This window comes from Battus philenor, unplaced genomic scaffold, assembly GCF_028537555.1.
Source record: "Battus philenor isolate CCGP_79_NKW_IND1 unplaced genomic scaffold, ilBatPhil1.0.hap1 SCAF_18, whole genome shotgun sequence".
Lineage (NCBI taxonomy): Eukaryota > Metazoa > Arthropoda > Insecta > Lepidoptera > Papilionidae > Battus > Battus philenor.
This window is the reverse complement of record NW_027181680.1, coordinates 68,645-86,193: the sequence shown is the minus strand read 5'-3', so window position 1 is coordinate 86,193 and position 17,549 is coordinate 68,645. Positions and strand designations below refer to the sequence as shown.

The 17,549-nt window shown below is 44.7% G+C and overlaps 1 protein-coding gene across 1 annotated transcript in view; it reads right to left on the bottom strand.

Annotated features, from left to right (window-relative positions):
* Nucleotides 1-17,549, bottom strand: part of LOC137920437 (dystrophin, isoforms A/C/F/G/H-like) — a 508,054-nt gene that overhangs the window by 459,863 nt on the left and 30,642 nt on the right. The window contains 1 exon segment of the mRNA XM_068763802.1: nucleotides 2,454-2,521. Coding sequence (XP_068619903.1) covers nucleotides 2,454-2,521 — 68 coding nt within the window.

The window sequence follows — 17,549 nt, the reverse complement described above, 5'->3', positions numbered from 1 at the left end:
TTACAGAAGGTATGAAAATAAAAACAAAAACCAAATGTACCTAACATATATAGTATGACTTTACATAGATGTGTAAAGAAGTTGTCGGATGAGCAATGACTGACTTTAATCAAACTCTCTTTACACTAGTGTGATGGAGGTAGTATCACAGCAACCGGGGAAATAAATGGCAGAAAGTGTGAACTTATGACTGATACCGAAGTGTGAGAATCATCGTCCGTACAGAACCATTAAGAGGAACTGTTTCACAACATTATGTAAATTGGAAACGGCATCCGGCGAGTACGTCGCCCGCTTTGTTGGATCTTTTACTGCAGCCGGCAGGCGGTGAGAGAAAATATAAGGTACGGATTACAAAAGTAGTTCGAATACAGAAACGACAGTTGGCGTGCGCTGCTCCAGGATATCGTGTCTTCTAAGGGCGCCTACTGGCGTCTGGCTCGCAGTCTGAAAGCAGAAAAACTCGGAAACGTCCGTCCGCTAGTGGGGCTGATAGGTCGCGTGGTTACGATGTTTCAGGCGGAATGTTGATTTACTGCCGCGCTATCGTAACTTCGACCCTGTGAGTTGACACGTATTTTGAGTACAGGGGGCATTTATTTTGGGCCCCATCGTGACAAATACCAATATTACCTAAGCGAGCTGTTATTATTAAATTAATATTTTATTTAAATTAATTAAACACCATTATTAATTTTCAAAAATTATATGTTAATTCACAATCTTACACCGCAAATAATATAATTAATATGTTCTGTTCTGATTCTTCCGTTAATGTTTAGTAAGCAACACAGCTGTTACTTCGCGCTGCTGTCTATCGTTTGTTACATATGTATCTTCACGAGTAATTGTTTTATTGTTTACCTTACTACCTACTTGCTGCAGCTCGACCACAACGAACCCCAACACCGGGCAAGTAGTTGCCTTTTGAATTTCCACGCGTACAGTAATGTCTTTAAAAAATCACGTATATTTGTTTCGGAATAATCAAAAACAATATATTTTCACTCCTGTCAATATAACAGTAGCTCTAGGGGCACTTGACGCTCTTCGTGTTGGAAATTTTTGCGACGCCCCCCTGTCTGCGTTCGCAGTTTATCATACGGATGTGAACAGCGGAAGTCCGTCCGATTGCCTGAGCGGCCTGCGCTACTTGTTCAGAGTCAAGTTAATCTTTTTAGAAATGATTGGTAGTCGATTAAACAAGGAATTGACGTCTAGGTGCGCATAGTTTCCCAGAATTTTTTCTTTAGAATTTAATAGTTTTATAAAATAGTGAGAAATGATTTGTTAATAAGTTGATTGTGCTGTGAGAGGCTGTTATAAAAGCCAAGTTATAATTTTACCTTTTTTAACGTATACTCTCAGCACAAGGACCCACCAATTCTCACTTCTTTCATTACATTATACATACATACATACAATTCTGTAATACAATAAAATAGTTATAGAGAAGTGTCACTTTACAAAATAAAAAATAAGTTATTGATCGGAGTTTATATTATTCCAAAATAAAATACAGTGGTACCTCGACATACGAGTGCCCCAACATACGAGTTTTTCGAGATACGAGCCGACGAGCAAGTGATTTTTTGCTTTGAGTTACGAGCGAAATTCGAGATACGAGATCGGTTCGGTAGTAACACGCAGTCGCGCCATCACGATTAGTTAGCAGCGTGCTTCCGCTGTGATAAGTTGTGTAGTTGTATATTGAAGAATTGGAACCCGGTGTTTCAGTAGAGGAGGAGATTGTATCTCTGGGGAAATCCATGGGTCTAGATGTGGAAGAGAGAGACGTGAACGAGCTCATCGAGGAGCACACCCAGGAAATGACGACTGAGGAGATACAAGAGTTACAGTCACAGCAGCATACTGAGGTTATGCAAGAAATTGGTTTTGAGAAGTCAGAGAAGGAGGTTATTTCTACAAGTGAGATAAAGGAGATCTTAGGAATGTGGGAGAGAGTTTCACAGTTCGTGGAAAAAAAACACCCAGAGAAAGTTGCAACAGATCGTGCATCTGACCTTTTTAATGACACTTGCCTAACTCATTTCCGGAACATTCTGAGAGGGAGGAAGAAACCAACCTCCTTGGACATGTTTTTTTTTCTAAACGGCCTACAGGTGAAAGCGAGAAAAATGTAGCGAAAAAGGCAAAGACCAGTGAGGATATCTAATTTATTTCTTTACATTCTCTTTTTTGTTTTTGTGCAATAAATATTTGATATTTGTAAATACGTTTTTATCATTCAAAACCACGTAACAAAAATAACAGGGGTGACACTTTTGAGGTTGGAACGGATTAATGGTAGTTCAATTGTTTTGTATGGGGAAATTTGCTTCGAGATACGAGTAATTCAAGATACGAGCAAAGTTGCGGAACGAATTAAACTCGTATGTCGAGGTACCACTGTAATTGTTTTGAAGTAAAAGCAGCACACGGCGAGCACTCACCTGCTGCGCGGTCGTGTCGAAGTCTGCGAGCAACGCGGCGCCGGGCGGCGGCTGCCACGCGTCCCGCCCTGCAACCAACGCGCGCCGTTACACGAGAGCACAAAGCAACTCGAGCATGCACACATTCGTCTTCATTACATAAACCTTCGATTAACATGAACCGTGGAAGTAGAATAAACCGCAGCGGCGTGGGCCGTGAGACACCCTCGAATATACGAAGCGAACGAACACTTGGGCTCCGAAAGGAAGCTGCGTTGGTTTACTACAAACACGTGTGCGGGCGGCGGCGCGGTGCTCTGAGCCGGCAGGGCGGGCGCACCAACAGCGTCGCGTCGCGGCCGCCCCGCGCGGACACGCAAACGCCCGAATGTGAACAATATTGCATAAAGCACAACTGATGCCGTACATTTTGGTTTGAGCTTATTTTACAGCACACGCAAATAATTAAGGTTTAACCTTAGACTGCTTTCTTTGTCCGTCACCAAGCGATGCGGCCTCAAAGTAGCCGAAGTATTTTAAAGAAGTTTGATAAAAACTTAAGCGAGAGAGCCAACTTGTAATATAACCAAGCTAAATGAAACATACTAAAATCTTTGAAGCGTGTCATGTGCGCACGTGGAATGCCCTGGATGCCTGGTTAGATGCCCGCCGTGTGCCTTAACGTCCGACAGTAAGTCACCGACAGGGCCAGATCGTGTACGCGGGCGCCCCTCCACACGCCCCGCGGTACACACCACGTTTGCACTTAAGTTCAGCTAGTTTATCACCAACTGTAACTTCGGCGGTGGCAGTAGGCGCGTAGTTAGTAGTAAGCAAGGTCTGCAGGGCGCGGGTTGCCCAGCGCGCGGGCCGGCCGCTGAGCGCCGGCGATACGTGCCACGAGAAGCGACATTGTTTGAGGCCGCTAGAACCTTCTCTGCACATGCGATACAAAATGTAAGATTACGAGTAGCGAATTCTTCCCTTGGATTGCTACACGCATTTAATGTTCCGCCGTGGATCGTTCGAATAATTTAAAATTCCAGTGCTATTCAAATGCTGTCATATATTCAATATTATAATTCTTTGTTGTCATTATAAATCTCGTATATAATATTATCTACATAGCCAATGTCATAGCAGAAAGCATATTACACTCTATAGTTATAAGAGTGTAATATGCTTCCTAAAAGTAAAAATTTTTAATTGGCTTTCTACTGTAGACGTAAATATGCACTGACTCTAAAATTTCAAAATCGATAAAAAAATAGAAAACGATTTTAAGTAACAGCAGCGACGTAGGCTCCGAGGCAGGAATAGAATTATCCGATTACTTGAACCGATCGCGGTGCGCCGCGCGCGCAACCCGACTACGGACTGAAACATTTTTCGCTTTGATTTTGAGTTTAAATAATTTCATAATTAGTAACACCAAGTCCAACCACGGACGTTCCATAGCCGATAATGATGACTTATAACTAAAAGTCATTTATTTGCAGCCCATTTCTAACCCGTAATGCACGCCGTAATGTACTGTATTTTCAAAAACAAAATATTCTTTATCCTAATAGACTATTACAAGCGCTGTCGAATCGTATATCAACATCAAAAGTCGGCATCGTCATCTTTACAAGAAGCTGCCACCGGCTCGGAAGGCAGTTCTGCTGATAGCCAGTGAGAAACTCAACAGTTGTTTTGTACAAATATAGTTCATAAAGAGTGCGCGACAATAATTAGCTTCCCGAGTGAGCAGCGACAACATTCGATTCCACAAATTAACAACAGTATAGTAGTTCTTGGATACAATAAGGTACTTTTTCATTAATATTTTCGTAATATTGGTTTTAAATCTGCCTAAGGCAGATCTAAAATTGGCTGTCAAATTTTATTATACGTATATACACGTATATTTTGTGCCCTAACCGATTTATTTAATTTTGGAAGACGAAAACTGGGAGCTTACAGCTTATTTTTATTCCTTGTATTAACATTGTGTCTATCATAGTTTTTTTTTTTAAATTGTATGTTTTGCAAACAAACAACATCTTACTACAGATTTATTGCTTCGCAGTCGTAAGGTTACCAGTTTAAATCTCCAACGAGATCAAGAAAAACAAGTTAATTGTAATTATTTATATTTATTCCTATGCAATATTATTTTGGAGAACTCCAAATAAAATAAAGTTGCGACTCGGAGATTCCAGTGCGTGCGCACTTCACAATGGCCCCGCTGAGGGCGTCGCGACGTAAAACAAATGAATCGGTCAGTATAGTGACGCGCAGCGCACGCGCGCCGTGCCGGGCAGACGCGCACGATCAGCGGCAGTCGGGGCGCACGCCCGGAGCACCGTGCAGCGGCCGCGCCGGCGCTGCGACAACCTGCGGTCGCGCGCAAGCGTCCTCATTCCCGAGTTAAAATAGAAGCGTTTCGTCAGCAGCACATATCTTGTGAGCATTATTTTGAAGCCGATACGGATCATCGCCCAACTAATGTATCTGTTGACAGCAATAGTTGAAGCCAATACTAACACCTAATCAGTAAGCACACGCAATAAAACGAAGTCGCGTAGATCGTGAGCGTTCGTACCTTCATGCAATAAGCCTAATTCTCTGGCAGCGGTAGTCAAGCGGTAGCGCAAGGTTTACTTATGTAAATAAAATTATTTTGCTGAGTCGCACGTGCAGCGCGGCACGTGGTTGCAGCTCGTCCGCAGACATTAGGCCTGCGGTTACAACGCAAGCCGAGTTAGGCTCAACGAAACGAAGTCATGGATACTCTTGGACGCGTCCGCACATTTGGCGCAGCGAGTGCCGGCCGCAGGGTCGTTAGGTCGGTTGCGATTGCCCGCACCGCAACCGCTGCGTAACCGCGCTCGGCCGCCGCAGCCCGCCCCGCGGACCGACACTCTGACAACACACGTCGACGGGTCACGACACGCGAACAAATCGATAATTAATTCCGAATGTTTTCTTTGTCTCCTTCACTGTTGCCATGGCGATTCAACAACAATAAAGACATTTTTCTTCCTTTAACCCAACATAAAAGGAATGAACAAAAACATTAGATTCGCATCCAGACCTTACGGAAATAATAAGTCGGGTACTGAGCTTAACCGTATCTAATTACGAGAAAAACATTTTGATGTCATCGAAGTTTGCCCATTCACACGTACCGCACTCGACGAATAGAACTTTGAATTTAGGCAGAACATAGAAAGGGCTCTCAAGGCGCTTTACAGCTGTAATTGTTTAAGAAAATAAATAAAACTAAGATGTGACAGTACCGATAGTAGTATCTAAATTATAATACTTTTAATTATACATTGAAATATCTTTAAAATACACAAAGTAAAAAAAGATAATATCCCATTTATTGAGAGTCACCGTCCATCCGATATGGTAGCACTTTCGTACAACATATATTTGGATATGATTGGCCAGAGATCAGGGAAACAAAGAAAGAAAAACCTTCTTTACTGTTGAATATAATGTCATTCGCCGCATAAAAGAGTGAACGAGTAGACAATCGAATGGTAATCGTCTAAAATGTTTTAGGATCAGGCGGGTTAGTACACGAGTTGTGACGGTGGTCTAGACCTGGACTCTCTCGCTCTGACCCTGCGGCGCATAGTTAAGCGCTGAACATGCACAGATAAGGAGGAAACATCGAACAGCCGCCATCCCCCTGCGGCCCACATATTTTTCGAGATATATTACTATACTACACAGAAGAATTGATATCGAACGGCCGGCAAAAACTTTTAGATTCCAATGGAATTCCGCTACAAATTAGCTTTAACTTTAGCCTATAGTGTGCTTATTAAAAAAAAAACTTAAAAATAAGACGGTTTCAAACTTGCGAGGACTTCTTCCCCAAGGGATTTCTCGTCTCAAGGGACAGCTCAGGGATATGAAAATTGAAGAGAAAAACGAGTCGGTGGTCACGATAGAGTTGAAGTAGAACATTGCGAGACAGTCGGCACAGACGTTTTGTAATGCAATGCACCGGTTTACCAGATTACGTTGAAATTAATTATAGCATCGCTTGTTATTGCTTTTGCAGAACCGTGTCAGTTTATAAACGCCACCAGCGATAAATAGTCGCCTTTGTCTTTGATTTTGGAGCGCGACAACGCCGCAGCGGGTAAATATTTCATATGCCTCAATATCATTTTAAAATATAACAATAGACAAAAATCAGAAGTCCGGTGGCGACCTGTGCAGCGGTCGTCGTCGAGAAATTGAAATAATGACGATGATGAATGGACACCCCTGTGTACTTGTGGAACGATCGTAACGGTTTGTCGTTGAGCTGCACAACGCCGTCGGGGCCGGTCTGTACCGTCGCCTCGATTCCTTTTCACATTGATAATGTGACAAATTCATTCTCCGGCCGCCGTCGAAGGTGACTTGAACGCCGTTTGTATCCAGCTGTCTGGGAACCCTCTCAGAGGCGAAGCAGGCCGCTTGGTGAGCTGCCGTTAGGTTTGTTTCCTAAGCGAGTGCCAAAAAACATCTCGCGCCGAAGCCGCGCAGTGACTCATCGCTGCTTTTAATATCTCTCGATCAGAAAGAAGCCCTTTTCCTCAGCATTTAAATATTTTAATAAAACTTTAAACAATGGGCTGAACACGAAGCGCGAGTGTGCTGCGTTGCGTCACGTTTTTGAAAAAAGAATGTGAGCGTTGGAAATATTAAAAAGTAAAAAGCAGGCGCCGGGGCCGCCGCGCGCGGGGCCGCTGCGACCTAAATGTGTTCTTTTGTTGCGACACACAGCGCGCGCGCCCCGCGCCGGACCAGTGCAGCGGCAAATGTGCCCGCAGAGCTTATTCTCGCTTTAGGAACTCATTTCGTTGTTTTGAATCTGATAAGCACGCGTCGAATAGTTGATGGCGTTGATGCATTGCCGCGAACCAATTCGTCGACACACAAGAGCATCAATTGTGCTCAGCGTATTAATATTTAAATAGAAAAAAGTTGCACGTATACGGTGCGCGCGCGCAGAAGCGCCCACAGTGTTTATTAAATTAGGGCGCAATTTAGCGCAGCAGAGCGTCAACTGACACGTGCACAAATTAATTAACAACCCATCTGTGCGTGTTTTCTTTCCTTCCACCGACGCACGAGACGAGTCACGAGTCGGAGTCCATCCGAAACTGAACGCGACGACGGCTATAAAACCCAGTACCAAGACAGGAATTCTGACATCTCCGCTCTGACTAAATTTCATTGTTTCCATCGGACTTTACCGCTGCTTGCGGAGATTTAATTCGTAGCAGAGGACAAAGCGCTCACAATCTGACATAATGAAATTGCGTATTACGATAATTTTTAATCTTGAATCGAATTATATTGCTTCGTGATAAAAGTCTCTCCAAAAATGTAAGCGAAACATCATGTCAAATTAATGACTAGCCCGCGAACGGAACGCAAGCTCACGAGGACGTACGAAGTGGCCGTTGCAGTCTCTACTATTACGAGGTCCAGAGCTTTAGACTACCTTTTGCATATTTAAATCAGCCGCGTGAGTCAAGCCGAGTGGCGACGGCGGCGCGGGCCGGGGTCGCGCGGCAGCGAGCGCACAAATTATTTAATGTGCCGCAGAGCGCCGCGCGGCCGGCAGTGCCACGAGGTCCACAGCGACATCAACACGCCGCACGAAATAACGACGTCTTTGTATCGGCAGAGACACGACAAGCGCACTACTTTCTAGTGACGATGTTGCTGCGCCAGGGTGCCTTCGTGTCGCGTGAGAAACGACCAGAGAGCAAACTGAGTTTTGGATTTAAATACAATAAACTTCCAAGGAGCCTTTAAAAATAATCGTAACACATCACTTTCAAGAACTAGTTTTAACCGCCCTCGCTGGTGGTCCCACTTCTCGCAGTATATATCATTCCAATTGCCCCGCTTTTAAGATTTTTCTTTTGACACCTGCGCAACTTATTTGGAATTGCTGGATATTTTTCACGCTACGCGGTCTTTTTTATACTTATAGCGCTGCTTTAGCAGTGGAAAAAGAAAAGGACGGAGGCCTATAAAAGAGCTTACAACTGTGGAGTTACACAGCAGGTAGACGCTGTGCTCCTGACTTATGCAACCATGAGCGTCACGTACAACACCAGAAATGTATGTCATTCAGGAGTTGCCTTCAACCAATTGTTGCAATTAGGATATAGTTGAATAATAAAGGTAAAAGAATCGAATGAGACATTATCAGAATATTAACCAACGCAGTTCAAGTAAATTTTTTTACAGCTAAGTTCACGTTTCCCTGCCCCCCCCCCCTCCCCCGACGCTCCGCCTATACGCTACCGACTTAGATGTTAATAACTATTTACTCTATCTGGACTGCGGCAATATGCTTTCAGGTATTTAACTTAAGACGAAACGAATATATCGAAAATCGAATACACACACACACACACACGTGTGTGTGTGTGTGTGTGTAATACGCTGCTTTTTGTTGCCAATTTACTTAATAATGATGTTATGTGTTGAAAACTTTTGCATATCCCTCGGTAGGCACAAATATTGACAAAAACAGACCGTATCTCATATCAATATATCACACGATAAGCACTCCACGCATTGCCGAGCGAGCCCCGTGTGCCAGTTCACTGAAATCCTGAAGTAAGCAGAGAAATCCTGTAAGCTTAAAGGAATTTTGCTCGCCGCGCCCGACGCGTGCCGTTCTAAATACCGGCCAACGTTCTGTTTAGGTAATAAAGGTCTAAATCAAAAGTCCGGGACACCGTGTGCATAAACAATTTTTTTATCTACGTAAAGCCGTCGCGATGGCGGCGCCCGCAGTACGCAGACGTCAACAGAGGTGCAGTGCAACGCAAACGCGGCGCGCGGCGGCGAGCGATGCGCGGCGCGCGGACGACGCACCAGGGAGCAAAGAGAACCAAACCCGGGGCAGAATGTTGCCCGTAATATATTACAAGCCGCTTCCATCCGGTCCTTTTGTATTGAAAGTCTTTGAGGAAGGTCTACGACCGACAGTGGACATCCTGCGGCCAGAACTATGACAACGATGAATAATTACACGCCCGCGCTGTTGTACGACACAAAATAAGTTGTTTGAGTTAACGGCCGGAACTGTCCGGCCAGTCTAGCGAATATTATTTTTCCAGCGCAGTCGTCATGTGTCAATCATTTGAACGCAAACGAAGGTCACTCCAGACATCGATGAGCGAGTCGGCAGCAACTAAACGGCGGCGCCCGGAGCCGCCCCGCCGCGCGATGAGCGGGCCGCGGACAGCCGGCAGACGAGCCGGATATTGCGCGCGCTCACATCAATGAATAGTAATACTCCATCGAGTTTGCACAGAGCGCCTGCCGGGTAAATACATCTATCTGGCTTAAGCGGGGTTCCTGAACTGAAATTTATAAATCGCTGCGATCGTCTCATACCAAACTAAACGCACGAATCTTCATGTACAGATGCACAGTACTTTATGTGGTGTTCGATGGGTGGTGGATTACATTTGGTTACTAACTGACAGGTCCGTTTGAATTATATGTTCTCTAGCGTTGAAATTTTTAAATGAAAGTTTCATTCAATATGGTGAATTACAAGCGCCGCTCCCCTATATAGACAGTGACGGACAATTGTCGCTGCGATACGAGATGTTCGCGCCGTTTGTAGTCACAATGAATGCTCTTGTGATTTATTCTACATCGTATTCAAACTTATTTTTGCCACATTTATGGTAAAAGCTTATGTAACAACGTGGCACGTCTGCTGCGAAGGTGTGCGATATTGTAACATGAAAACTCCTCGTTCGGAGTTTGCAAAACAGTCAGGATCGTCGCCTGTCGTGTAAAGTTCTAACGAAGCCAAAGTGAACGGACCGTCGGCGCAAGTTACCCCCGATTTGGTTTTATACCTTTAGCGGAAACGAACGAACAATGCGTCGCCGCACTGAGTACTCCTCATGTTCTGCCGCACCGACCTGTGTTGGGCGCAAATCTGATTTTAAAAAATCCGCGCGAGGACTGGCCGCGCAGCGCTGGGCCGGGCGCCGCCTGACGCGGCAGCAGTGGGTCGCGTGTAATTATCCGCGCGCAACAGCAGCCGCGTGCGCGCCCGCGTCGCGCGCTTATAAGCCGGACAGTTACAACGCGACGCCGGCTACGGAAATAACCACCGGCTATAATCATGCACACGGGCGATTTTTCTGCTGTGCTCAACTTCCATTACTGGCTCGAGACTATCGCGATACTTAAAAATTACTTAAATTATTCAAAATGTCCACTAATATGCCGATGTTTGGACGGGTTTCGTACATAAAACAACATAGTCAATGTTGTTTAATTAACTTTTTTCTATATTAGATTCGTTCTCAAAAAACGTTCTTTTTTCGATACTGAAGTCAGTATGAAAGACGCAATGTAGTATAATGAGAAATTCGCGGAAACAGCGTTAGAGGCATATTTTGCGTTGGAGGCAGTAATTAAATTCTTGAGGCGCTCCACGACGAGCTCGCGCTCGCACTCAAGGCATCGGAATATATGCATGCACACAACAAGCGGAGCGAACATAGTGAGCGTGTGATGTTACAATCAAATACTTACACTGTGTAACATTCTAACGCATGCCGAGGTAACCAAAAGGAGCAAAATTTATACTAACTTTTTTATCGATTAAGAACTGCGAATTTGAGTGATGTCATAGTAGCTATATTGACATAAAGTATATATTGAAATACATTAAAAATGATCGCAGAGGACATTGGCTTAAATGTGTTGGTAAAGCTGATGGACGGAGGAACCCCTTCCCACCCGGCAGTCGACCTCGAGCGTGGGCGCCGTGCGTTAATTAACAACAAGCAGGGCGCGGCCGCTCGCTGCCCGCCCTGCAGCCGCCCCCGGGAGCGCACTCATTATCGTCTCACTCCTTTTGAGTAGACATTGACTCGACGGCCGCAGCAGCGGCGCCATGCGACGAGTGCGTGCTCTCACCGGACAGTATTCCGGTTACTTTGCGTACATTCAATTTGTTCTAAATTTCCTGTCATATTCACAAACAACTCGTGCAGCGGGTCCGGATGAGTAAGTATTGTTGGTTTCATTTCCCGCATACTTTCTCAGCAGCGCTCCAGCGCAGACACGTGCTGTCTACAGTCACACTCGCCAGTACCCTGCACAAGTTACAAAGTAATCAGAAGGGTCACCGAGGCGTCAGTAGCGGCCGCATCACTCATCACCAGGTAAGCGTCTCTTGGGAATCCGTATGATACAAAGACGATTTACTTTAATACGGGAATTAATGCGGTCAGAGCAGCAAAATACGAGTATCATCAGTTTTTTGCTATTTCGTTCGGCTTATGCGTTTCCTATCGAATTGTTCAAATCCCAAATTTATCGTGACGCACGGTAGCCGGCAATGAAACAGTTTTTATAGCGACCTAGTGACGTGGGACACGAGCGTCGTGTCAGAGACAACATACGAGCCCGAGCTTTAAAAAAAAATACGAGGTGAGTGAGTGCGTCGCCGCGAGTCCGCCGCTGCTCCGGATAAGTTGTCTACAAGCGGCCGATTGCTTGCGGGTCGCTTTGTTTACGGGGCAACGTTCGCGCCGCAAAGTTTGCAGCTTCGCGTGTTTGAGTTGCGACAGTCAGTAGGGGTAGGTACGCGCGACCGCGACCCCGGCCCAAACCATCGCTGACGACTTTTGCGATTAATTTTTACGAGGACCTTTCGCGCCAATCGGTAAAGTTTGGTAACGATTTTCTTCAAATAAAATTTAAAACTGAATGAACATAAGCAGAGGCTACGGAATCGCGAACGTTCTTATGTTTCACACAGAGGAGTGCCTTTTCGTATACATGACCCTTCATCCGCTACGAGGTACGTGCGCAACGCAGCCTTTCGGTGAAAAATGATTAAAGTCGGACATTGTAAAATTTGTGTGAGCTTTACATGAATACGAGTATATTCAAAAGACAAGTTGTACAAAGCAATATTTAAAACAGATGTGTATACATTTAATCAATCCCAGCAGCACCGAGCAACAATTCTATTTCTATCAACTCAGTTATCACCAGTCAATATTTGTCCAGGAACGCGCGCCGTGCGCCGGCCGATTGCAAACTACACATTTAGGTATTTATCTTCAAAAAATATAAATTCCTACCCAAATTATTAACAAACTAAAACTTTAAGCTTATTTATTTCAATCTCGCTACAGAACTCGCTGAGAACGCGCTAAAAGCACTATTACACAAGTTATATTCTGTACACAGGAAAAAAAAACTTGACATTGATACAAAATTATGTAACTAATTTCATTCCTGAAATTTTTTGAAGGAAAATAAGAAATACGACGAGACGACATCGTTCAACCTCGATCTAGATCATCACACGCACCGCGCGGTAGCACAGGATATCTTTGTGTATCGCGTGCATGCTTTGAATACTTTAACGACGAGGTACGCGATGTGAAGTGACTCGGGCGCAATGTACAAATTTCTTGTAAACAAAGTATCATCATTTATCTTTCGCTGTTTAAGCCCAACCACATTTGTTTATTATTTAAACGATTCATAGGCAGCGAGTAAGAGACGAACTCGAGCGAGGTCGTCGGTGACGTAGGATTGAGGTCATAGACGACATCACAAGCAGAACCTTACCAAAGAGATGCACTGAGCGCTTAGTGCACCTCTGAGCAAATTTACTTTTTGAACTTTTGCAGTGACATGAACTTAAGCAGCGCGCGAGCTTTACCAATACTTCACACGGACTAAACACATTGCCTGTGCATGTCGGTGCCGTGCCTGTTGCGTATTCGAGTTTGTTTTGAGAACACGTACTGCAAATTAAAAGAATTAAACGAACTAATTAGAATTATGCTGGTCCTCGTTTTTTCTAAAATACCTTCAATGAAATCGACACGCACTGTAGCTGGTTCTTTCCTCTTGCAAAGACAACGAAGATCTTCGTTTAAGGTTAGTTAGTTAGTGGTTAGTTAGTTAAAATTGTAGATTTTGAAATCTTCAACAAACCCGACATGTTTGCTTTAATGCACTGCTGAGATTTGAACTGATATTCGAACTATTGTGTTCGCTCGATAGAATCAAAAAGCATATCCTGACGTGATTTAAATAATGTATCCTTTGGAACAGTATTTTCATGAACCCTTTGTTTTAATTGTCTTTTTTATTAACAGCATGATTTCAACTTAGCCAACCCATTGCACTGGATGTACAGGTTCTAGTTGAAACCGACATAGCTTTACCCCCTCGCCTGGTGGCGTCGGTGGCACCGACCTGGAGAGGAGGAGAGGAGGAGAGGAGAGGCGAAAACAAGGGAAGGAGAGGGCTCCGTAGGCTCGAATAAACATTTCCCCGAACACCAAGACACGCTACTTATATTAACAATTATTTTATTTCGTCCATCACGTGACGGCGTCGACGGGCTTCGTCCGTCGTCTAAGGAACGCTGTATGAGTCTGTTGCGTTATCCAGCACGGCTAAATACAGAGCTCGTAGGATTTGCTTTAAGGAAGCCTTCGTCAATTAGTTTACTAGTTCGGCCCGCTTCGGTGAATTGGATTAGGCACAGTAACGAAAATAGAGAGACGAAGTGTATAAGCAGCCGTGTGACGCGCCCGCACGGGGGCGACGCGGGCCGGCGGCGCGCGACGCGACGTTGCCGCGACCTTGACCTCGGACGCGCCGGGAATCCCCGCAAACATTATTGTGACGTTCGGGGAGCGCGGCATTCGCTCGGCGCGATCGCAAGACTGTCGATGTGAATTAGCTAGCAAATGTGCCCTCGTGTGCGTAGTGACATATAAGGACATCTATACCGGAACTAATCTGTTATCGTGCGACAGGCATACTGCCTTAGAAAAGAAAGCGACAAGACACGACCGCGCGGCGCGGTGCGACGCGCCCGCTCGACATTTCCGTCGGTTGTAGGTCAGGGGAGCGGCGGCGAGCGCCGGGGCCTAATTACAGGCGGCTTCGGCTCTTTTACGAAACAAAGGCTTTAATGTTTACTTTACCGCGATAAAGGCTTGCAAGAACTTACAAACAAAAGAATAACATGCGACCCCTCGAGCGGACCGTGCTGGCTGTTCGCGGTGAAGCGCGCCGTTCGCGCCCGAACTCAAGACGACGAAACTTTTTTCATTAAAATGCTTTCAACGTCAGTTGAATTTCAAAACAAATATACCAATACATTTCTCATCGTATTTAACTCGCGGCTGCGTTGACGTTGCGGGTTGTTACAATTTTAAACGGCCATAGTCCGTCTTAAATTAGTTTTATCCAAATTGTAACACATTTGTACCAAATCACAAAACTTCCCATATTTTTTATCTTCTTAGCTACTTCGACACGAGACCCGAACCAAAACATCTAACTGTTGTACAGTCGCCGAGCATTTAAATAAAAGCGCAGCATTTCCTGTTCGGACTCCCGGTAAAAACGTGCGATGAACGTTATCGTGTGCACAGTTCGCGCGGATGGGTTTCAAGAAACTATTTATAAACAAGACACTGCATATATAAAGAGCAAATCAGATTTTTCCGTTGAATAACTTGGTGTTGGTTGGTGACGAAATGAGGAAAATCTCAACTGGCTGTTGGTGATCGAAGCGAAGGAGTGCATGTCCGGGCCAGCGACTCGACAAGAAGACACGCATCTACAGGGCTTCAGACTCCACGGGCGCGCGATGGCCGCTCACATCGTTCATATGCCATAAACATTGCGCCGCTGTATGTATACAGCAGATGTAAAGAGACTGCACCCATAATATCGAATCATTAAAATAGTGATAAAGACGTGAAGTTTGAATGAACTTTATCAACAAATCAACAAGAGTAATAAGCGCGGTCAGCTCAGTTCGCGTTACTTCGCTTGATATAAGTAAAAGTTGCTGTCAACTGGCTCGCGGACACAACCTTTCGATATGATGTCACAACGGGTGTCGAAAAGTCTCCCCGATGCCTCTCGCGTGACAGCGGTGCACGTGGCGCGGCGCGGGGTGATTACAAAGCGAGCTCGCGCGGGCAGCGGCGCGGCCGGCTGTCACAGAACGCGGCGGGCGCGTGCTCGCGCTCGCGTGTCGCGCGTCGCGTAGTGGCGCCGCCGACGAGCGCGGCCGCCCCACGAACACTGCCGCGCGCCGCCCGCCCAAACGAGAGGGAAATCTGCCACCGCCGCCCCTCTCTGCCGCACGTGCGGAATCCCAATGCGACCGTCTCGCGTGTGTCGCCGCGCCAGTTTTCAATGGTTGACGTTCCGCGGACGCCTGTTTCTACCGCTTCCGGCGGCTCGTGGCGCGGGGCGGCGGACTAACTGCACCCCGTAATATGTTTCCGATTGCTCCCGAGGGAAGCGCAGCCTGCACGCCGCGACAGGCGGCTGCGGGGCGGCGGGGGGTGGAACCCGCGCCGGCGGGGGTTTGATTTGTTTTTGGGGTGCATCTGTAGGATACAGCCCCATAAACGCAATCCCTTCGCGTTAGCGAATGTCTGCTTTGTTTACCTTGTGCAGGTTTAGACAACGTGGAACAGCGAAAGCCAACGGGACAGTTTAGAAATAATTATGCGTTTGATTTAACAATAACTAATGGAGTGCCCGATGCATGATCTGCAACTCGATCCATCGGCGTACTCACATCACAAAGTTACGCGTGTCTACGTAGTTAAAGGTTCATTGCGCTCCTCGCCACCGCTTGAGAGCGCAGGACGAATTTGTGTTCTAGCGATTGCAGTACTGGTGCGCAATTCCTTAAATGCTATCGCAAAATGCTATCATGCTATCGCTATGATACCCGGGTGTTGGTGTTAAGGTTCACTTTTTGTTGTGACTGATTTCGAAATGAAACGACTTGCTATCACTATTAGCTATTATGGACACTGAGCTTAATATAAATATAATAATAATATAATAGTGTACGCGGTAATGACGCTGCTGCAGTAATGACGTACGGTCGACGTTAGTTATAGGTCGAACATGCCGCGCACGGATGGACTGTGAGGGCTTTTTAAAAACTAATAACTGAACTATGTAAAAAATTCTTGAACATTTGAAAGGAAAGATTTATAAACGAAATAACTATCTAAACGAACTTTAATAATCACAAATGCAAACACACAAAACCCACAACATGCACAGTTTAATAATAATCTATTAGTATTATATCAGATTCAGTTCAGTGGTATTTACCTTTATAAATAAACTGGGTTGCTCTATGCGCGCGCTTTTGCGCGGCACATGTGCACCAACACACTTGCCAAAAGCATACACACTTGACAAAGTCGATTAAGACAAACAAAATACTAAAGCCACATAAAAAACAGTCCAAGAAATGTCCTTTTCTAACATTTATCACCGATAATATTTTTTTAATCGATTATATTTAGTACACGTACCCTGCTGATGAAAAACACTAAAAAAAATAAACCTTTGCGGACCGACCCCGCAGGCTAAAAATTTAAGGAAACAAATCTCGGCGGTGTTTTTTTACAGATGTTTGCAATACCCAAGACCCATCACCAGAACTTCGTAGGCATACTTCAGAGCTACTTTAGATCCAAAAAAGACTAGTTCTGTAGGCTAGTGTTAACGACGTTGTTTGTGCTTAAAAACTATGATGTCACTATATATTTAAGGTCGTAATTATTCAACGCAGACATTACATACAAACGTATAAGTACATTTTAACTATTACATGCGAAACAAAATAATTAATTTATTATTATCTTGCTCTTTTTAGCTTTTATTGAGTATTCTTAACCATTTGTAACCATGCTCCTAGCCAGAGACTGGCTCTATTCATGCTATTGCACAACAAAACGAAAACTTTTTTTTATTTAATTTATACTTAGCTTTTATTTAACAACCACTTTTTCTTACCAAGCTTTGTTTATCGTACGTCAAAACATAAAATTAAGCGACTTAAAAATAAAATTTACAGATTTTTATTAACCTAGCCGAAAAAATGATGCAATACTTTCTTTGACCACGAAATGAGCGAATTCCATCCGCTGCTGCCACGTGACATCGATTAAAATAGGTATGTTTTTTATCAGAGTAGTCTTTTGTACTTTTTTCGTGTTTTTGAATAAAAACCTTTGATGTTTTGACAACACCCAA